The sequence below is a fragment of the Vulpes lagopus genome, chromosome 11 (assembly GCF_018345385.1).
Source record: "Vulpes lagopus strain Blue_001 chromosome 11, ASM1834538v1, whole genome shotgun sequence".
Lineage (NCBI taxonomy): Eukaryota > Metazoa > Chordata > Mammalia > Carnivora > Canidae > Vulpes > Vulpes lagopus.
Window position 1 is genome coordinate 57,519,793 of NC_054834.1, and position 22,364 is coordinate 57,542,156.

Here is a 22,364-nt window from a genome sequence, read left to right on the forward strand (position 1 = left end):
GGGGGGGGGGCGGTGGGCAGCTTCGCGTTTTAGGCTAAAGACCCAGGGAGAGGGCTTGTTTGCTCCTCTGAGTGGAGGCTTGAATCTTTGTCCTCACTCTGAGAATGTTTTTCATGACTCAAGGTGTTCTCGGCAGGCACTTTCACCCTTTGGTTGTCCTTTTTTTTTTTTCTCAGAAGTCACCAGGGTAGCAACCGTTTTGATATGTTGATGACCGTGGATTCTTCCCACGGCGCCCCCCTCCTCTGGCACAGGCCTCCATGGATTACTCCCAGACTCTTGCATAGATGATCTGATTTTATTAAATCCTCAGGACATCCCGAGGATGGCATGCGAAAATCCCGTGTTAGAGAGGAGACATTGTAAAGATGAGCTCAGAGAAGAACATGGTTTTTTTTTTTTTGGGGGGGGGCGGGTGTTTAAAAGATATTTATTTATTTATTAATGAGAGACACAGAGACGTTGGCAGAGGGAGAAGCAGGTTCCATGCAGGGAGCCCGATGCGGGACTCGATTCCAGGACCCCAGGATCACGCCCTGGGCCAAAGGCAGGCAGACACTCAACCACTGAGCCACCCAGGTGCCCAGCATGGATTTTTATATACTGCACCTTATATGAAACAAAAATAAAGAATTTCGACAGGCTGAGTAGCTAAGGCACCTACGTGTCCCACGTCCCTTGCCCTTGTGGGAGGCAGAGATAGGATTTAGCCCCTCATGGATTTCATCCAAAGCTGATGAACTCTGCATGAGTTTCCGGGGGGTAAACCGTGTGGCTTGCCTTCTGTGGGTCTGTGCCACACCTTCAGAGAAACAGCTAAAAACAAACGAACTGGCAAGCTCCCTAAACAAGCTGGAGGAAAATGAGGAGTCCCTCGGTAAGACTTGAGCAAGTCCGTTCTCGCAGCTGCTCTGCTTTCTCTCAGAAGAACAAATATTCAAGCACCCCAATTCTTTAACTGCAAGCATCACCCTAATCCACTGAGATTTCCCCCCCCCCATATGCCCCTCCTTAGGGAGGCCCAAAGTGTGGGACATTGACCCTGCCTTGGCCCCAGGGCTCTGGGTCTGGTGGGCACTTGGGTATCACTGAGGCTTCGGAGAAGGAAATACTTCTTCCCAATGGGCTGCCCAGATGGTGGGATCAGGGAAGACCCTTCCTGGCACGCCCCACCCCCACCCCTGCCCCATTCCACGGTTTCCACCCTCATGGCCTCGTTATGCCTGGTGATGTTTTGGTGCATAAACAGCCAATGTGTAGATGCTTCATTGGGTGGATTTTTGGTCACATGCCCAGAGCTGAAGTTGATGATCTCTGCCAGGGTCAGGAAGGAATTCCCCTCCTCTGGCAAACTGGCCAAGCCTGGGTGATTTGCTCCTTCCCCTCTCTCTCTCTCTCTCTGGAAGGCTGAGCAGAGGTGCCTGGTTGATCAGGCCATGGGCACCACACCTGTGATTGCTGCCTCTGACTCGTGTGCGGGCAAGAAGCCCGTGGGCCTGTCCCTCTGACTGTGCGGACCCTCCCTGTGCACACCTGGTGAGTGAGCCGGCTCTCAGAAGGGTTAGGAAGCCTGCGGCGGCATCAGGGACCCGAGCTTCCCTGTTGTCACTGTTTCCTTCTGAAAGGCCCCTGCAGCCAGCCTGTCTTGCGCGTGAAGGGAACCCACTTGATTCCTTTTCCTTGTGTGGATTGTGCTTGAGGCTTTCCTACGTCCTAGGCAGCTTCAATGGTAGTTGGGGAAATGGATTCTAACAGCTGGGGGTGTGTTGATGGGCAGCGAGTGAGGATCCAAAGTGCTTAAGGGACCTGGCTGGCCCAGGCAAAGAATTTTGTCCAGGGCTCACTGCTGAAAGTAGTGGACCTAGGAGGGAAGAGAGAAGAGGAAATCGGGACACCTTGGCAGAGCTAAAACTTTAATCACCGTTTGTAGTGATTGGATTTTAGTCCAGTTTAATGAGCTTGCTTGACCACACTACCCAGTATAACCGACAGGTATGCTATGTGCGTGCGTGCGCATGTTTCGATGTGTTGGTCCATTCGGGTGGGTGCCTGCGAAAAATCCTGGAGCCAGAGCACATCTCAGAGTCCCCCTGATCGATGTGTTCATTAGGTAAATGCAGAATGGAGTCACAAGATGCAGAATCATGACTCCCAGCCCCGTGCTCTTTCTTTTATGACAAACCAGCCAGGCCTTCCAAAAACAAAAACATGTGCCTAGAACAGCAGGCCTAGGACCCTCCCTGGAACTCCCCTCTTGTCCTGCTGCTGACTCGAGGTCTCAACCATTTTTTCATTGTTGTTCCCAACTGAGGAGGCTTTTTAGATACTTCTGCTATAGTCATTACCCCACATAGATGTCCTTACTGTGTATCATCTAGGTACTGTGGCCCTTTAGAAGGTCATGGGATGTAATAACGTCTAAGATTTTTTTTTTTACCCCCAAGACCAATTTTTCCCCCTCTAGGATCAACGTCAGCCCCACTGGAAATGTGTGGTCAGACCTCCAGCCTGGGTCTATATATTGTCGGACCTCAATGTACTAGCTAAGAAATGAGGCCCCAAACAGCTCTTCTTTCCTCCCACCCTCACCCTGTTCCACCTACTGTAAAGAAATTTTAAGAGCTAAAATGTTCAATTATTGCAAGGACTTTCAAGGGCCTAGGAAGCTAGGCAACTGAATACAAAGCAGCCATTATTTCTGAACTCTCGTGCCTTGTGCATTCTGGCTAAGTGGCCAAGGTCTTTTTGTGGGAAGCCCAGAGTTAATAATACCCTCTCCAACCATAATAGCAGAAAATAAAAAAAATAAAAAACAAATCTGCTGCTTTTATAAAAGACATTTTTCCCCCCAAGAAGCAAAAAATAATTACAGGGTAAAAATAGCCCTTGGTGCACGTGAGAGAGCCCTTTAAGAAACCATAATGGATATAATTTGTCATAGAAGGGATTACCAAGGGGAATCAGATCTGGCACTATGTACAGCAGTAGGGAGATTGCAGGACAAGAGAGTAGGTTGGTGTAAAGAGGAAAAGAAAAAAAAAAGAGAGAGGAAAAGAAATCCTTAAAAGAGATAAATACCTATTGGTCAGAAATATTCTTAATTTTTTTTGTGACCCACTTCAATTTACCAAATGACTTTTGAAAGCTGTTTACGTCAAGCGTAAGTGAGGAAGTATTCACTCCTTCTGTTGTGTTTTTTATCTGGAGGATTTCTAGTTGATGGGGAAGACCTGGGGCCAGTTCTATTTTCTTCCATATGGAGTACGCCCCTCCTTTCTCCAAGCCCCCCGCCCCCTATGAAGGCCATTTCAGAGGCAAACCATCTTCTTCCCCAGTTTTCTGCGACTTTGCCTTTAGCCCTCACTTAGGGGAGCTTTCCTGAGGTCATATCCAGAATGCAGAGGGCAGTTTTGGGTTTCAGGGCCCCTTTCCTCCCTCATAACCTCCCATCCCCATCCCTCCTCATCCTACCTCCAGCTCAAGATATAAAACCAGTCAATCCGTGGGAAAATCAGAGTCCAAACTCAGGCAGCCTTGACTTCTGTTTGATATGGCCCCCAAGGGGAGATCCATGAACACGATAATCCAGCAGGCAGGTTAACCCTCTCTGGGCGTCAGAAAGGAGGCTTCCCAGTGGGGTCTGGTGACTCTCCAGTGATGGCCCAGAAAGGGTGCCAGAGTGTGAGAATTTGAATTTGATTGTTTCTCTATGTCAGGAGCACAGTTCTCATGCACGTTTGATGAAGAAAAGGATGGTACATTTGCAAACACCCCCAAAGAACTGGTCTTTGATTCTGGAATCCCTGCCCTTCTCAGTATTGAGATTCCATCTGATGTGTAAGTGTGTTAGGGATGTGTCTGTAGGTAGATGTGACTGTGAGTGTTACTAGAAAAAGAAGCAGATGGGCCGAAATTCAGAAACCTTACGAACTCTCTACAATATAATGTTGACACCCATTGGCTGTATGACCTTGAAGGAGTTACACAAATTCCCTGGGCCTTAATTGTCTCAACTATACAGTGATGGGGTGAAGGGAAAAATTGGACTAACTCTGGAGTTTCCAACATGTGGCACTCACACCACTCATGATACAGGAAATAGATCTGGTCAGGGGGATGCTCCCAAGGGAGCCTCCCAAGGGTAGGCAAACTTTTACTTCAAGGGCCAAATAGTATTTTAGGATATACAGGCCAAAAGTCAAAATCAATTATATTACATGGGTACTTCTATGACCGTTTACTATGTAACCATTTACAAATGTAAGATCATTTTTTAGTTGTTGACTATTCAAAAATAGATGATAGGTTGGATTGGGCTCGTAAATTGTAGTTTATTAACCCCTAATTTAGGTGGTGTATGGACCAGTCATGTTTGTTTGTTTATAAAGATTCTACTTATTTATACATGAGAGACACAGAGAGAGGCAGAGACATAGACAGAGAGAGAAGCAGACTCCATGCAGGGAGCCCGATGTGGGACTCGATCCTGGAACTCCAGGATCAAGCCCTGAGCTGAAGGCAGACGCTCAACCACTGAGCCACCCAGGTGTCCCCCAACCGTGTTAATTTAAATGCTATGTCTTTATTTTTCTCCATGTTAGAAGAAGATTGACTTTCCATCTTTAGTGTGATACAAAGTTTTTCTTTTAAATAGATGTATTTACGTTAAAACAGAGAGGGAATTGTTGCCTTTTTTTTAGCATATTAAGTAAATTATTGGGATGGTAGACAAAAGGCTAAAATTGGCAAAACAATGAACTAGATGATTAATAAGCTCCCAGCCATCTAAAAATTCTATATGCTTAATATCCCAAGATCCAGAATCCAGTCTCTGTTCTGACATTTAACCTACCAGCTGTGTGATCATGAGCTGCTGGGTCCCTTTTGCAAAATGGGGGTAGAAGCACCCTACCTCATCAACATTATTTTGATAATCAGAAAAGAGAAGTTGGGCAAACAGATTTTTCTTTTTTTTTTTTTTTAATTTTTATTGATTTATGATAGTCACACAGAGAGAGAGAGAGAGAGAGAGAGAGGCACAGAGACACAGGCAGAGGGAGAAGCAGGCTCCATGCACCGGGAACCCGACGTGGGACTCGATCCAGGGTCTCCCGGATCGTGCCCTGGGCCAAAGGCAGGCGCCAAACCAATGCGCCACCCAGGGATCCCCAAACAGATTTTTCTAATCTACCAAACATGAATTCATTTTTCCCCTGAATTATGGGAATATGAGAAGCAGCAAACTTGAAAAATGGGACCAGCATGGGCAAGAATGCACGTGAGTGAGGGCCCCAAGCCCATTCCATTTTGCCCTCTTCCCAGCTTCAACCAGATACCTTCTCTCAAATCTTCCTTCTCACCAGTGTATGCAGGGAGTAGAGCCATGTGATTAGGATCATGACTTCCTAAATGGATAAACCTGAGTTGTTACCCAAACTCCACTGTCTGCCAACCGGGTGCTTTGGGGTATATTACCCAAAATTTTAGAGCATCCATCCTCATCACTAAAACATAAGCACTACCAGAACCTGTCTCAGAGTTGCTCTGAGGAGACCATGAATAATGAACACAAAGTTGTAAAATGCTCAGCACAGAGCCCAGAGTGTAGTAAGTATATGTTCCAATTATCTAGGTCCTCACTCCCTGAACCAAACCCTGGGGCTAGATAGACGCAGAATTCAGAATTTTTCTGGTATTAGGATGGTTATACGGTATTTATACTGCAGGATACACAATACTCTTCTCAAGGTATTCCTTTTCGGAATCATAGGAATCATATGTATTGTATGTATTATATGAATATTCATCAAGTAGAATAAATAAAACTATAGCATATTGTAATGTATATTTGTATAAAATGTTGTTCATACACATATATGTGTGTGTATATGTTTAGCATATGGTTTACATGCCTGTATATAGATCTATGGAATATATAGGTAACTATATAAAAGTATTTCACATTGATTTAGGACTGGTTTCTGTTTCATTTTATTTTTGCTGGGGAATAAGTTTGCAAATACACACACAGATTTCAGAGCTTTTGGACTTCAGAATTGTGGGTAAGGGTTTGGGGTGTATTGCCCAGCCCTCAGAAGCATGTGGTTAAACGTTATAAGCCAGAGTTCAGGAGTCAGATGTGAGCCAGTAGAAAAGGAAAGAAGGAGGCAGTATTGCATTGTAAGAGCCTCCATGTCAAACCCTGAGCTTTGCCACTTACTGGCCGTGTTGCGTGGGCAACTGTCTCAACCGCACGGTCTAGGTTTTCTTGTATATAAAACAGGGACAGATGTACATACCTTATGGGATGTGGCAAGGATTGAATAACGTCATTGTGTCAAGCACTTAGAGGGGTGCCTGGCTTCTAGGAAGCTTCATGATTGCTATTAAAAGCCAAGCGTGCCCCCCTGGGGGCTCCTGAGGTGTGGCCCTTATCTACCTCCTCACAGTCCTCTCCTGCTATTGTAGGGTGATGTTGGACTCAGTGACACACAGTACCTTCCTGCCCAACACGTCCTTCTGTGACCCCCTGATGTCGTGGACTGATCTGTTCAGCAATGAAGAGTATTACCCTGCATTTGAGCATCAGACAGGTGCGTACGTCCAGACTAACCCATCTGAGCTGGGAAGAGCTGGAGCAGGAGGTGGCTCGGGCCTCAGGAGGCAGCAAGGCCACTCTGGGGGCCTGAAAATGCCAACTCTCACTGGTGTTCAGGGCAGAGGATGAGAGGAGGCCTGGGCAGCAGAAAGGCAGCTTCTGCAGGGGCTAAAGCCCCAGAATCCTCACCCCGACCTCCTCCCAGCCCTGTGGCCTTGGGGGACTCCACTAACGTCTTCAAGCCTCGTTTTGCTAACAGATGATAATACCGATCTCTGGGAGTTATTATATTTAAGCAAGGTAGTGGAAAGAAACCTTAGCCCAGAACCTAGTATGCCATGATTGCTTGGCCATTGTGATTTTAGCTAATATTTGCTGAATGCTAGCTGTGGTTCGGGCTCTGGGTCAAGCACCCATCCCATCCTTACAGAAGCCCTATGAGAAATGGACAATTATTATTTCCACTTTATGGATGAAGAAACTGAGGCGCAGAGAGGTTAAGTGACTTTTCCAGGGTCTCATGGTTAGTTAAGTTTCATGCAACTTGACGTGAGCATCGGTACTCCTAACTATCCTACATGGTCATCTTATAAATGAGGTTATATTGTGGTTATTGGTGTTGGTTAATATGACTGTTTTTCTCTGAGTTTCTATCTCCTTATCCCTAAAGCAGGGATGATGAGAATCACTGTGAGGATTAAGGGAGCCAAACTGTGAAAAATATATAGCTTGGCCCAAAGCAAGTGCTCAGGAAACACGAGTCCCTGCACTGTCCACCAGGCCTCCCTCCCTTCCTCCTCTCTAGGCCGGCCTTCTCCACCTAAAAAAGGAAGTGTGGGGCCTTGTGCAAATCCCATGCCAAAGGAGAAATTGTCCCAGAATCTCTCTGAGGGCCTGTGTCCCCAGGTGCTCTGGCGACTGCACATCACGGCAAGCCTGGCAGACTGCTAGCACAGCAGGTGCACTCCCCACCCGAGGCTGGTGATGCAAGTCCTAATCAAGCTGTCAGTCCTCACGGGCCCTTAACCCCATGCATCCCAGATTGGCATGGTCCACACTCACGGGCAGGAGGCAGGTGGGTCCAGGAGAGGCCAAGCCTCTGAGGATGTTGCAAAGTGTCCCCCACCAGAAGGAAGCCCCTGCCTCTAGGCGAGAGGCCAGGGCTGCTCAGCTCACCTCCATACCCAGTCCTGCACCTGCTCCCGCCACCAACACATGCCTATACGCACCCACCATGACTTCTCTCACCCTATCCACAGGGTCCTGAGTCAGCCAGAAACATACTCCATTTCTCCTTTAGGCCTAAGAAATACTTTGATTCCCAGAAAGACGATGAAGGATGACCTCTATCTCTGCCCCTCTATATTTGGTTGAGGCTCAGTTTGAAGGAGGAAAATGAAGGCTCTTGCATCCTCACTCTTTGCCCATATGTCCCATGATGGCAGGGCCCAGAGCAAAGGTCTTTTCTCCATGCATGCGTGACCCAGACCTGCCATCCTGGAAGTCGCCTCTTCCTGCCTACACTGCCAGCGGGCAGTTGGTGTGATGGCAGGAAAGGGATGGCCTGCCTGCACCAGGGGAGCATTTCAGGCATTGGAGCAGCTCCTGTAGTCATGGAGAGCTCAGACTTTGGAGCCAGCCATCCTAAATGCAAAGTCTGACTTTGATATTTAGTAACCGTGCCATCGTAACTTCTCGTGCCTTAATTTTCTCATCTGTAAAATGGAGATAGCAGTAATGCCTACCTGATAGAATGGTTACAGGGGTGGTTTGTTAATATGAGGGAAGCGTTGAGGACACAGTCAGGCACAGGACAAGGACTAATTTCAGCCTGGGAATGTGCAAAAGTCCCGGAGACGGACAGAGGTGATGGTTGCGCAATAATGTGAATGAACTTAATGCCACTCAACTGTATACTTAAAAAGGATTAAATGGCAAAATTGATGTCTGTTTTACCACAATTAAAAAAAAAAAAAACAATGAAGGGTTAACAGAAGCCATCACCTATAGGGGCTGATATCTGACACAGCTTTCTCCTGCCCGCGGCCTCTACATTTCCACCAGTGTAAGGAGAGGCTGGGCCCCGTCATTGCTAGGATGCTTTCCAGAAGCTTCTCTGATTCCTGCATCACAGATAAAGCCTTCTTCTCCCACCATCCACTGAGAGAATACAAAGTCCCACTAAGGCGTGAGGCCGATGAAAAAAAAGTATCCTGCAGAAGGAGCACTCCCTAAGGGAGGAGGAGCCTGGCTTTTGACTTGCCACTTGGCTCTCTGGGTTCCAAGTTGCTGAGGAGCTCTGACCTCCTCAGGAGGTCAGAAGTTGGGCGTGAAAAGGTGGTTGAGAGCTGCCTGGGCACTGGGTGGGCCCTGTGGGCCCCGGCTCTCCTCGGAGCCCCGCCGGTGAGGGAAGTGCCCGTGTATTTTCTCTCTGAGAGGTGATCCTTCCATCTGTGTCTGCACAGTCCCCTCTGAGAGGGATGCCACAGGGGACCGCCAGGTCCGCCTCTGCACACCCCCCAGGCTCTGTGGCCAGTGAGACATCTCCTCCGCCCCACAGAGCAGATCCCATCTTGAAGCCACAGCTATCCCCGTGGGAGCCTCCTGTCCCAGTGTGGGTTCCAGGGCTGGCGTTGCCACTGAACCACTGGCACCGTGACCTTGGCAGGCTTTTCCTAGTCCCTCTGACATACACTTTCCCAACGGGAACAGTATTTGCCTCCTAGGGTTGGGAGGACTGATATTCCACACACAAAGTGTTCGCCAAATGCCAGGCACTTAGTAGGCGCTCACCGTTGCCAGGAACACCTCGTGACTCCCAGTTAGTGGAAAAACAGCTCACACTCTCTCCTCTTTTCATTTTTCATATCGAACAAAAGCCACAAAGGTCCCCGTCTCCTCCTTTCCATTTCAGAGCTGGACAGCTCAGCTACTTTGACACCAAGGGGAAAGGAGGGGTTGAAAGAAATGCTGTGCCCACTAGACAAACGACATGTCCAACATGGCAGGGAGAAATATCCACGTAGTCAGGAGAACTAGCTGTTTTTACAACCTTTTCAAACACCTTTAGCGGACAGCCGCTGAATCTGTGCCCGCCACGCGCTACCCACAATGGATCTGACCTGCCCTTTGAGCAGGACTTCTGCATGGCCGCACCGCAGGCCGGGGAGTGGACGGCCACAGGCCGCAAAATACTCCAGAATTTCATTAACTCACCCTGGGGTTCCCTTCTGCTCTCCTAAAACAAAGAATTGCAAATCCTGGCAACTTTTACCCAGGTGTGCAGGGCAGGCCGCCTATAGTTTACAAGCGTACGATACTTTGTGAAGATTATATTCCTCGACTCAAGTTCTGACAAGTCATGGAGTATCCCGGCCTCACACCTCGTTTCTGGCACTCCACCCTGAACCTCCACACGCCCACACATCCCTCCCCCATTGGCCAAGGTGACCATGCCAACCTGTGGTGCCCCCTTTGCTTTGGATTCTGGTTTGTAAAATGTCTGTGGCAGAGGCGGCTAGCTCGGGGCAGTTCTAGGGGTTCCTGAGAGGTCCCATAAAGGAACCTGGGGACCTGGGACCTGGGGACTTCTCCATCCTCATCCTCACGCAAGTCTCTTGCATCTTGAAGACAGTACAGTGCAGTGGTCACTAGGGCATGGCTGCAGCAGCTAAAATACCCCCATAGGACCTACTCCTGGCTCTGCCACTTACCCACAGGACCTAGTGGCACTGCATGGGGGATGACATGAGCACAGCGTGCAGCATCCACTCCATCCCAGGCACTCTGCCAAGACATCAGCTACTGCTGCACCATGGGAAATTCAAAGAAAGCAGTTTATTTGAAAAAGTGCAACACCTTTGGGGTATCAACATCCAGAAGATTAGGGAGAGAGGCATTTGAGTCCCACGTGGGCTTTTCTGAGCAAGATTTGTGTGCTGGGTATAGAAATCTGGAGCACACGTGAGAGAGTCGAAGAATTTCTAAATCAAAACCAGATAAAAGAAAGAAAGTCCTTGAAAAGTGTGAGGTGAGCCCGTGGCAGCGGGCTCACCCCCAGGGAGAGACCTCACTGCTCACTACTGCCAGCCCACCCCACACATGCCTGAGCCTTCTGGGCAGCTGTGGCCTCAGGACCACACAGGGCCTGGTGCTCCCAGCGCCTTCCCAACCCCACACGCCTCAGGCCATCACTCTTTGCTGTACCCACCAGCCCTTCCAGTCTTTTCTCCATCCAGTTCCTTATGCTGGTCTGGGCTTCCCTCCCATTCCACCACCATCTCATGGGCTAAATCATTCCACAGGCTTGGAAGGAATGCCAAGAAGGGCTGTTGGATGGAGCTCGACCATCTCTGGGTGGAAGCCTGGAAACAATTTTTCATTTCAGGCATCCCCCCCGCCCCCTGCAATAAAGTCCTTCCTTTCGGTGACAAAGCCACAATTGATGGTGCCCGGTGCTACCGAGGCCACTCACAGGCTCTCTTCAGTGCGGCCCCAGGCAAAAAACTTTCCCAACTCCCTATGCTAATAAATCACACTAATTACGGTCCAGGCTGTCTAACTCAGGCCTCCTCTGACCCAGACTGTCTGCCTCCCCACGCCGAGCCCTGGGCTGGCTTTGTTCTGCTTGTCCCTCAGCTAGACCAGGGCTCTGGTGGGGAAGGCCTCATTTCCCTGAGAACAAACGCCGTCCCGAAATAGTAATGAATTACAGGTGACTTCTATTGAAGGCTTACTGTCGCCCAGATAGCTGGGCTAAGCCCTTTACAGGTACCATTGCTTTTCCTTCTCACAGCAAACTTCCTACGAGGTAGGCACTGCTATTATTCTTGTCTTACAGGAGGAAACTGAGGTCCAGAGAGGTTAGGAAACCCTGTTAGGATTGCACAGCTAAGATGTTGAAGAGCCAGGCAGCACTGCAAATCAGGAAGGTCCATTCCATAGCCCACACTCAGTTAACTCCACGATCCTCAAGTCCCTTCCAGTCCCTTCCTGCAGGTCCTCTCCAATTCACGTCAGTCGATGGAATCGTAGAATGGAGGGTGGGAACAGGAATCTGATTGAATTCTGGTAGCTGGCGGGTTCATTTAGCTTCACACAGTTTCTCATCGAGGTTCCCCGATCAGCACAGGAATTTAAGTCAAGTGCTCCTGCAAAGGGTCTGGGGACATAACTCAAAGCACTAAGCTCACACTTTCACAGTCTCCAGATTTTGCATTCTGCTGCATGTCTATTTTGTCTTGATTAGAAAAGTCAAAACATCCCCCCCTCAAATCTTTGCTTTGAACAGTCTTGACTCCAGAATTTCCATGTAAGAAGGGCTTAGGGGCAGCAATGCATTTGAAATGAATTGGACTCACCTAGAATTTTTTTTTAAGAGCTCTTTGCATGAGATTGAGAAGACAGCAGATGTCTGTGATGAATGGAATGTCATGGATTAATGGACCCACTCGCTGGCATTTCCACCGGAGATGCACAGGCATTAATCACGTGGGTTCAGTTACCCTTGGTACCTTCTGTTCACTCTGGTGGGGGGCGGATTTAGCCCCTGCCCCTCCACCCCAGTGTCAGAAGCATGGGTCTTGTGTGTGTCCTGAACATCAAGCATTTTGTAAAATCACACAGACTCGCCAGGGTCCCCACATTTTGAACAGCATGGACCACCTAACTCATGCGGGCACATCAAGGACAAAGTAGCTTGGTTCATAATATAACTTCCTCAGTTTTCAAAAAGAAAATAACCCAAATCTCTGGAAAGGAATACCATGCGTGCACACACACATACACGCACAAGATATCAGAAGTATTTGAGAAAATGTAAAGTAGTTGTATGGTAACCCCAATATTAATACATATAAATGGATGGTATTTAATGAGCACTTGCTACATGCCTGCCTGTGTTCTGAGCACCTTCCATGGACACTCCCTGCTGACCGTAGGGGCATCTGAGTGTGCCAGCCCAGCTCTACAAGCTTAAGTCCTCCCTCTGACTTGAAACACGTCCCATTATAGCATCACTTGTGGGAAATCCCCCCAGAATAGCTGATCAATTCTTCTTCCCACTGTAGCTGGCCCTTCAACAAATGTCCCGACCTACTTTCAACTTCAAAGGAGCTGGCTGAGACTGTTGCTTAATAGTGGCCTGTTAACATTTAGATGCAGCCTACCGGGCAGGGCATGGGGTTTGTCCCCCAACCCAGATACATAGGCAGAAGGGCCTTAATGCTCAGCTTCTCCCAAGAGTTTTGATTATTTCACAAATGCTAGATGCGCTGGGAAAAACATTTCGTATTTCCAGGCAATACAATCAACATGTTAAAGATAACATGTTCTGTGGGTACATTACGCTTTCTTTTATTTGCCCTGAGTTCACCTCTTCCAAGTAGCAAGGCCTCCGTCATGTCATTCATAGAGTTTACAAATGTCATCATTGGTTTTTCATCCTTTTTCTGATTTTTAAAATTTTTCTAACCTAAATTCTAACCTACTATCTAATATATATTATATATAATCATATTAATTTAATATATTAATCATTAATTAATTAATAATATTATGTTATTATATTAATATAATATAAATTATATTAAAATGAATACTAATTAATTTAATAGATATAAATTTAGGTTAGAAAATATATATATCTGTGAGTCTGTGTGTATATGCCTCCACCCAAATCTTTTTCAGTCAGTATTGGAGAGGTGTGTCCAACATGGTCCTCCTCAACCAAGAACAGTAAGGCACGACGTGACACAAAATTCTCACATTTAAAGATGGAAGAGTTGATGTGGATCTAACTCCCTTACTGACCAGCCATGTGGCCTTAGTAGAGTCATGTAATCTCCCAGAACCTCCTTTTCTTCACCCATAAAGTGAGGATAATAAGCCTTGGTCATTTGGCCAGTCGGTTATACTCACTGAGCACCCACAGTGGGCTAGGCCAGGCCCACCACTCGGGGTGAGCAAAGCCGAGCTGGCCAGCCATGTGGAGTTCAAGGTTTGGGGAGGAGGGTGAGGCGTGAGTCTTTCTGAGAAGGACACCTGAGGGGGCTGTGCAGGGAAGTCTCCCTGAGATGGAGGAGTGAGCTGTGGTCTTAAGGATGAGTGGGAATGAGTTAGGAGAAGGTAGATGGAGACTTCGTTCTGGGCCAGGAGCAATCCTGAGGGAGCAACAGGGGAAGGAAGAGGAGGGGCCAGATGAAGCCAGCCTTCCTCACCTCTGTCAGCCTCACCTCTGCGCCCTTCTAGTGAGGATAGGACCATAGAAACACACCCGCAACCAGAAAGCACCCCATGATGCTGGCCCTCTTTGGCCTCCATGTCACGAGAATAGCCATACTCCTCTCAGCTCCCAGGGCTGTGGGAAGGCCTTTCCTGGTGAGGAGAGCCCGCCATGCTTGGCTCTGGCTCTGGCTTCCCTCCAGAGGGAGCCGCACACAAAGCCTGCTCTGTGGGTGAGCTTCAAAGAAAGAGCTGAGGGGAAGGGAGCCTGCCAGCAACACCTCCTCATGTCAGTGCCCACCCCCACCCGGGCGTTTCTCCGAATCCTCTAGGCCCTTTGGCTTCCAGAAACAACACGGCCCTCTTCACGTGCCAAAGAAAATAACAAGGGGGTGGAAGTGGAGAGAGGAGGGAATGGAGACTTGGCGAAACCTTTCCATGAAAAGAAATAAACTATGTCGTCCAACTGCCGCGCACCGATAGCCATCTCTGTTGGGGGCTCAGCTCAGGACCAAGGGCGGAAGAATTTCAAGGCTCATAAACATCCCTCATCAGAACACCAGGAATGTCAAAGGCCCCCTAGGTTTACTCAAGCCAGAAATCAAGAGAGGAGAGCCCAGACCAGACGGGAGACTGGCCGTCCTATTTTCCCAGGAGACCCTATTGGCCACAACGGGGTCCCCCACGGGCTAGTGGGCCAGCGACCAGCAAGTGAAAAGAGAGGCAGGCCCCTTGTTCTCACGCACCAGGTAGAGGCGACGACATTGACCTCAACCATCCTGGCCGAGTACCGCCCCTCTATCCACATGCATATACAATTCTGACTACAAATTTAAAATAAATTCAAACAAATCCATTGTTTACATTGATCACCCCTCAATCCTCTCCATGGTGGGGCAAGATTCCTGGAAGGGCTCTGGGTTTTAGGGGGAGCCTCCGTTTCCGCCTCTGTGAAATCATGCCTACCTGGGAGGATTTGAGGAACCCGAGAAGCTGACACACAGGAAGTGCCTGCCTGAGGAGCTCCCAAGGGAGCCATACCCCTGACAGGGCGGAGGACGTGTCTCCTGCCTAGGACCCGAAGCCCCACAGATTCACGGGGGACAGTGGCACCAGGTGCGACGCTCACGGGGAATCAGAACAGCCTCGGTGACGTGTGCTGCGGAGTCTAACTCACGTGTGGCCCCTTCTGTCGTCCACGCGGCCCGAGCCACGCTCTACCCTCTGCCGTCCTCCTCAGGCCTTTTCACTCCGTCTCGCTCTCCGCCTGCCTCTGCCTCCCTCTCCGTGTTTCTGCTCTTCTCTGTGCTGACGCTCTGAGGATCAGTAGGACGGAACGAGAAGAGCGATGGCTCTCAAGCTCCGACTAGGGCTTAGATGCCAGCTCTGCCACACGCTGGCCGTGGGACTTGGGGCAAGTCGCCTGTGCCCCTTAGGTTCATAATCCGTTACCTTCTAGGGGACAAGGACCTCTTACCAGGGATCCTTAGCACACGCTTTGTTGCTTCACACCTAACAGGTGTTCAATGAGAACCTTAATAATAGCGTCAGAATCTTCCAGGTTCTAAGTACTTTTGTAGGTAGTAGCTCGCTCAACCCACAGAACGACTCTGTGACAGAGGTACTATCGTTATCTCCATTTTGCCAATGAGGAAACTGAGGCTCATTTATTGAATGAATGAATGAATGAAGGAATGAATGAGTGAATGAGTGAACACATGGCAGCCATGAGGCTTGTGTCAAAGAGCCTAACCCAGTGCCTCACCAAACCCTTCATCTGCCACCCTTTCTGTTTCTCCTGGCCCTGGGGACAGAGCTGTGGAGCACCCAGTCTCTGTTCCAAGCCGGGCTTGGCCACTTCCCAGCCTCCCAGACAAGGTGGTGCCCACACCTCTGTCCAGGTTTGTGTGGGGCTCCTCTGAAGGCGTGAAGGGGCTCGGGCCTCAGGATGGAAATCCCTCAAAGCATCATCACAACCACAATAGCAACAGCACAACCAACCCCCCCTCCCACTGCTCTCTTCCTCAGAGGAGGCCGCTGTGGCGATCCAAGCTCTGCTGGCCTCTGGGCAACATCTCACCAGTTTGAGGCCCTCGGCACAGGATGACGAGAGGCAGTGCACCGACCAGTAGCTGGTGTTGGCAACTGTCCGTGAGAGCAGAGGGAGTCAAGTCAGCTTCAGACTGTGCCTGGCACACAATAGGCATTTTTTTTAAAGATTTTATTTATTTATTCATGAGAGACACACAGAGAGAGGCAGAGACACAGGCAGAGGGAGAGGCAGACTCCATGCGGGGAGCCCGATGCGGGACTCGATCCCAGGACCCCAGGATCATGCCCTGGGCCAAAGGCAGATGCTCAACCCTTAAGCCCTGCCAGGGGCCCTATAACAGGCATTTAGTAACTATTGAATTGGTTGATAGTTCTCGGGGCACTCCGCAGCCTATACCCATTAACTCCAAACGGCATGACAGCCCTGCAAAAATACCTATTTTACAGATGAGGAAACTGAGGCTAAACTGTCTGTGGACCCCGCCCAGGTCAAAAGCAGGCAAACTCAGGTTTGAGCCCAGGCTTGGCAGGCTCCAAAGGCTGTGTTCTTGATACCCTGTTGTCTGAAACCGAACCCCTGCAGGGCCCCATCCTTCCCTTTCTCCTCTAATCTCCCACTTTCCAAGCACCAAACCTAGGCCCCAAGGCCCACCTAGAAGATCCAGCCTCGGGATCCCTGGGTGGCGCAGCGGTTAGGCGCCTGCCTTTGGCCCAGGGCGCGATCCTGGAGACCCGGGATCGAATCCCACGTCGGGCTCCCGGTGCATGGAGCCTGCTTCTCCCTCTGCCTGTGTCTCTGCCTCTCTCTCTCTCTCTGTGACTATCATAAAATAAAAAAATAATAATAAAATAAATTAAAAAAAAAAAAAAAAAGAAGATCCAGCCTCCTGTGGTTTTTATGGTGGAATAGGTAACCTGGGCCCCCAGAGAACACACCCCAAAGCCAGAGGCCCTTATGACTCACAGGCGAGGGATGTGGATGCTGATAGAACCGGGGCCTCCCTCTGGGGCACCTCTGGAGGCTTTCCGGGGGCCCTCACTTCTCTCTCTTCGGACGCAGCCTGTGACTCCTACTGGACGTCCGTCCACCCCGAGTACTGGACCAAGCGCCACGTCTGGGAATGGCTCCAGTTCTGCTGCGACCAGTACAAGCTGGATGCCAACTGCATCTCTTTCTGCCACTTCAACGTCAGCGGCCTGCAGCTGTGCAGCATGACGCAGGAGGAGTTCGTGGAGGCGGCCGGCATCTGCGGGGAGTACCTCTACTTCATCCTCCAGAACATCCGCTCGCAAGGTCAGTGTCCAGGGGCCGGGCCTCCGCGGGGGGGCCCCAGGGTTGGGACCCGATGAGCCCGCCAGGTCCTTCCCCCGCCGCCATGTGACTCACGCAGCAACAAACCAACCAACGCACCTCAGGCACTGGGACTCTCTATTAACCGAGATCCCCTTCTCCCAAATCTCTACAATCCCTGGAAGTTCTCCTTTGCTAGAATTAGAGTTTGGAGGCCAAAGGGAGCGAGTTGCAAGGAAGCCAGCTGAGTACTTTTTACACCAGGAGAGAAAACCTAAAAAGATCTTCAGGAACCAGGCAGATGTAGCAAAGGAATGTGTGATGGTAATTAAGACCTGCCAGCAGGAGACATGGAAAAAAGGGGTTTCTGCTTGACTTTTCATTAAGCAGAAGGAGAAGAAAATTAACTAGACCCTTTGTCTTCCCGTTTCCAGAAGAGTCTGATTAAGGAGCATTAGCGCTTTCCTGACGGCCCAGGAGCAAGCGGCCGGAAGGTGGCGCCAGTGGCATTATGTAACGTCTCAACCTGCCCGAGCCCCAGTGCTGAGGACCAGGTGTTCTCAAAGCAGGAAGGGTTTTTTGGTTTTCTGGGGTTTTTTTTTTTTTTTGGATTTTGTTTTTTGGGTTTTTGGGGGATTTTTTTTGTTTTTTGATTTTTTGGTTTTTGAGACCATATAATTCAATTTTGAGACCAGATAAAGGTCACACGGCACACAGGGCTGATTGGTGGAGAGTCCGCAGAAAGCAAGGGCTTTGAGTTCAGCCAGCCCTGTGCTTCAACCTGGACTCCAACACTCCGGAGCCTCAGGTCCTCTGGCAAAGGGCTTGCCCTCTCCCAACCTCCACCGCCTCGTCCGTACATTGGGATAATAGCGCACACCTTGGCAGGTGACAGGATTCCAGGAAACATGACCTGGAGCAGCACACAAAGATCCAAATGCCGTAAATGGCAGCTGTTTTTGTCATTATGAATATAACCCGGGGGGGGGACGTTTTTTAAAAATAAAGGAAACATGTCTCAGTTCAATGTGAAGAAAGACTTTTCTAAAAGTTAGCACCTTTTTGGGGGGGAAGGGAGAAGACTGGTTCAGAAGGTACTAAAGGTAGGAAGCTCCCCATCCCTGGAGGTAATCAAGCAGTCGACTAGCCCCCTGACGGATGGGGATGCCATGGCAGGGATTCCTGCTTGGGGCAGAGGACATTCCAGCCCTAAGATTCGTTGTTCTTCCCCCTCATAGTCCTGAGGGCGGGAAAGCCATGGAGGCTGGTCCTGGGGCCCTTCTCAGCTTCTGCCCTGGGGGCCACGACCCACCAGGGACGAGGGAGGGACAAACAGGCCTGCCGTCCATTGTTCGACAGTCTTGGCCTCGTGACAGCCAGGGACAGCGCCGTGCCGGGAGCAGCGGCCCTCCCTGAACAGGGGACAGTCCGAGGGCAGCAGGGCGGCTCAGGGAAGAGCTCCAGCTCCCAGACCCTCTGAGGGAGCAGCTTCGCCTCAGAACCCCGGGGGCCTGGAGAGGGAGGTCGTCCGTCCTGGAAGAGGATGCAGCCTGGCGTGGCCAGCCTTCTCCAAACATCGCATCCGTCAAGTTGTGCTGGGGTCCCTCGCGTGGGAGCCTCCCCTCCCTGGCACCCGGCACCTCCCCAAGGCCCTGTTCCTGGCCCTATTCCGTTCCCTCAGGGTCTGTGCAAAACATGCCAAACACGCTTGGTGGTTTTGTTTTTTTTTTTTTTTAGAATTGATTTATTTATGAGAGAGAGAGAGAGAGAGAGGCAGAGACACAGACAGAGGGATAAGCAGGCCCCATGCAGGGAGCCTGACATGGCACTCGATCCCGGGACTCCAGGATCAGGCCCTGGGCCGAAGGCGGCGCTAAACCCCTGGGCCACCAGGGCTGCCCTCAAACATGCTTGCTATCCTGAGGGACCCCTGGGGTCACAAAGCCAACTCCAGGGGTCCGGTTTCTGGCTCGTTACCGTGTTGAGCAGTAAAACCGCCCACGCTGCAATCCCCCCTGAAGTGGTCCTCAAGCGGGGATGTTCACTGCATGTCGTGTATCGAAACACATGTACTGTGACCAGAGTTTACCGTGTCCCAACGTGCCCAGGACACACCGTTTGCACCTGTTACCGCAGACTCATTATTCTTAGTGCTAGGTTTCGTTCTCCAAAGCAGCTGCATTTGTACAGGGAACTATCTGGAGCTCTGGCCACTGCCTAGTGCAGGCCTTCTAGGACCGCCTAGGATTGATCAGGACTCTGGCAGGACAGGACACAGGACAGTAAGTCTGGGCAGTGGGGACAGCTATGGGGCAGGGTAGGGCCCAGTGAGCCATCTGGCCCAGAAGGTATTTCAGAGGGATCCAAGGGACAGGAACGCAGGGACACTGGTCGTTGGAAGGGGAAGGGGAGGGCAGGGGCCATGGGTGGCTTCCACGGTCGGGGTGGAGTGGGTCCCTCACGGGCCAGTCCTTTCCGTTCTCGGGTGGCCCTCTGGGCAGAGTGCGCCGAGCAGACCAGGACCGATCAGTGGGCGTGAGCTGTCACAGATGTGCCCTGTTCCAGGCTCCTCAGTCACTGGAAATTAGTCCCCACACCGGACACCGAGCCTGCAAACAGGTGTCCCTTGGCCTGTGCTGCTACGTGGGAACTTGATCAGAAACTCTCAGTTCACCCCCAGCCCACCCCATTCTTCAGAGGAGCAAACCGAGGCCCCGACACAGTCTCCCAAACCCGTATTACGGCCTCTCAGTGGGCCCTGCATTCCTCTTGGCCTCCTACGTGCATCTCCCCCTTTGATCAGCGGGTCATAGGCATTCCGGTCCCCAAAGGATGAGAGGCCCCATGGCAGATCGCAGACCCTGCGAGCCCAAGGGGAATTTGCTCGGTGGTACTTTTGTCACCTGTCACCAGTGAGGAACAGGAGCCTGGAGACTGAGCGACTGGCAAGGTCACACTGGGGTCAGTGACGCGGCCCAGCTCAGGGCCCAGGCTCACTTGGAAAGTCCTTGAGGCTGCTGGGATGCCTGGCCCGGGGCCCTCTCTGGGAGGCCTTTAAAAACCAGGAGATGGTCATCTCTCAAAGGTGGCTTCAGGTGGCCCAGTAAGTCAGGTGGCCTCCAAGGTTCTTTTTTTTTTTTTTAATAAAGATTGTATTTATTTATTCATGAGAGACATAGAGAGAGAGAGAGGCAGAGACACAGGAGGAGGGAGAAGCAGGCTCCATGCAGGGAGCCCGATGCAGGACTCGATCCCAGGACCCCGGGATCACGACCTGAGCTGAAGACAGACACTCAAACCACTGAGCCACCCAGGTGCCCCATGCAGACTTCTTTCTGAATTAAACTTCCCCGCAGAGGGGACAGTTGCCCCCCTTCTCCCCGGCACCCCCTCCTCCGGCCAGGGAAACCAGGACCGCGTGGTGCGGTTTGTGGACTCATTTTTCCTTCCCAGGTTACTCCTTCTTCACCGACACCGAGGAGACCAAGGCTGCCATCAAAGACTGTAAGTAACCAGGTGCGAGCGGCCCAAGGTGCGCCAAGGCTGCCGGTGGGCGCACGGGCTTGATGGTTCTGTTTTGACCACGACTGACAAGTTGATGACCCAGGGCGGTCACGGACCAGGAGGAGGCAGCAGGGAGAAATGGGTGGGCATAGAGCGTGGGGCTTGGGTCTGTGGCTTCCTCGTCCTCTGCCCAGACTCAGTTTCCCCATCTGTAAAATGGAGCCACCCTCGCCAGTTGCGGCGCGTTGGAGAAACTGCGCACCTGAAGCTGGCGACGTGGATGCGCCAAATGCTGCCACGCGTGAGCAACAGTAGTGGTGATTACTAACCCCCGGGCCCTGCCACTGAGAAGTGTCTCCGAAGATCCGAGCTCACCAACCTTTTAATTATAAGGTGATGGAGGAGCTCTGGCGACCCTGCTGATTTTGAGAGTTAACGCCGTCTCACTTTGGCAGATAGAGAAGGTTTAAGAAATGGAACTTTAGAGCTTTCTTTCTTTTTTTTTTAAAGATGATGATGATTGTTGCTTTTCATTACTGAGTGCCACATGATGGCCTGGCCTGGGGACCAGCAGGAGACGCAGGTCCTGGGCGGGCCCCGCCCTCCATGGGCTTCACCCCTTCATCCGCAGAGGGAGGACAGGGCATGTGGGGCTCCCGAGGCCTCTGAGGGGCAGACACAGATGGCTGGTTTCATTTTTTTTTTTAATTTTTTTTTTTTAGATGGATGGTTTCTTAGGACTTATTTTTTCGGTCCTGAAAGTCCCAGGAATCAACTGAGGGTTCAGGTTATTTGGTTAACGAAGGTTTATTCACCCAGGGTTTAAGCACAGGAATCGCTGCGTCCATAAAGCACACAGGGCAAGCTCGCAGAGGCCCGTGTGCCCCCTAGACCCCAGCGGCGCCCCAGGAGCGGCTCTGCCTCCCATGAGGTTCCCCGCACACTGCGGCCGCGGGGCAGAGCCTCTCCTGCCCGTGAACAGTGCTCCCACCGAGCTTCCTGGCTCTGCCTTCATCCCCTCCCCTCCATCCACAGCAGTCTGCAGGGTACGAACCCTGCTGTGTCCACCCAGCCCAGTCCAGGCAAAGCCCCCCGAAGAAACGAGCCCACTGAGGCCCGGCGGGCGGGGGTTGCATTACTGTCTAAAGGCTTGAGCCCAAGGCAGGCGTTTGCCGTCCTCCTAAGCAGCAGTGAGTCTGACCTGCCCAAACTGTTCTCAGTGGGTGTCTCCACCTATGAATGGGTCCTTCTGCCCGCCTGCCTCCCTCACGGCTAGGAAGAGATAGCGTGACCCGGAGGTTCTGTAGATGAAGTGGTTACCTGAGTATAGAACCAGGCCCCATGAGACTCCTTGCTATAATAATAATAATAGTAATAATAATAATAATAATGGCCTCTAGCATTTCCTGAGCACCTACCACGAGCCAGGCTCTCTGCTAGAATCTTTACTAACCTTCTTTCAGGTAATCTTCCCCAAAACCCTATAAGACCTCGTACCCCATAGGAACTAAAGCTTAGAGGTTAAAGGGGACAAGGTTAGGAAGGTGACAGATAACTCAGGTGTGTCTTAACTCTTTCCTCCTCTCATCCATTCCTTTTTCTTCCGTTTTCATTGATTCATTCACTCACTCATTCATTCATTCCACAAACATTTTTCGAACACCAACATGCGCCAGGCCCAGGCACCTGCTCCGTGCC

At 50.7% G+C, this 22,364-nt stretch overlaps 1 protein-coding gene across 1 annotated transcript in view; it reads left to right on the top strand.

Moving 5' to 3' along the window:
- The first annotated feature begins 1,361 nt into the window (after positions 1–1,361).
- ELF5 (E74 like ETS transcription factor 5) overlaps positions 1,362–22,364 on the top strand; it is a 30,818-nt gene continuing 9,815 nt past the window's right edge. The window contains exons 1-4 of the mRNA XM_041723576.1: positions 1,362–1,536; positions 6,469–6,593; positions 16,932–17,165; positions 20,616–20,666. Of these exons, the coding sequence (XP_041579510.1) occupies positions 6,473–6,593; positions 16,932–17,165; positions 20,616–20,666 (406 nt within the window). The 5' untranslated portion in view covers positions 1,362–1,536; positions 6,469–6,472. The remainder of the gene's footprint in view (positions 1,537–6,468; positions 6,594–16,931; positions 17,166–20,615; positions 20,667–22,364) is intronic.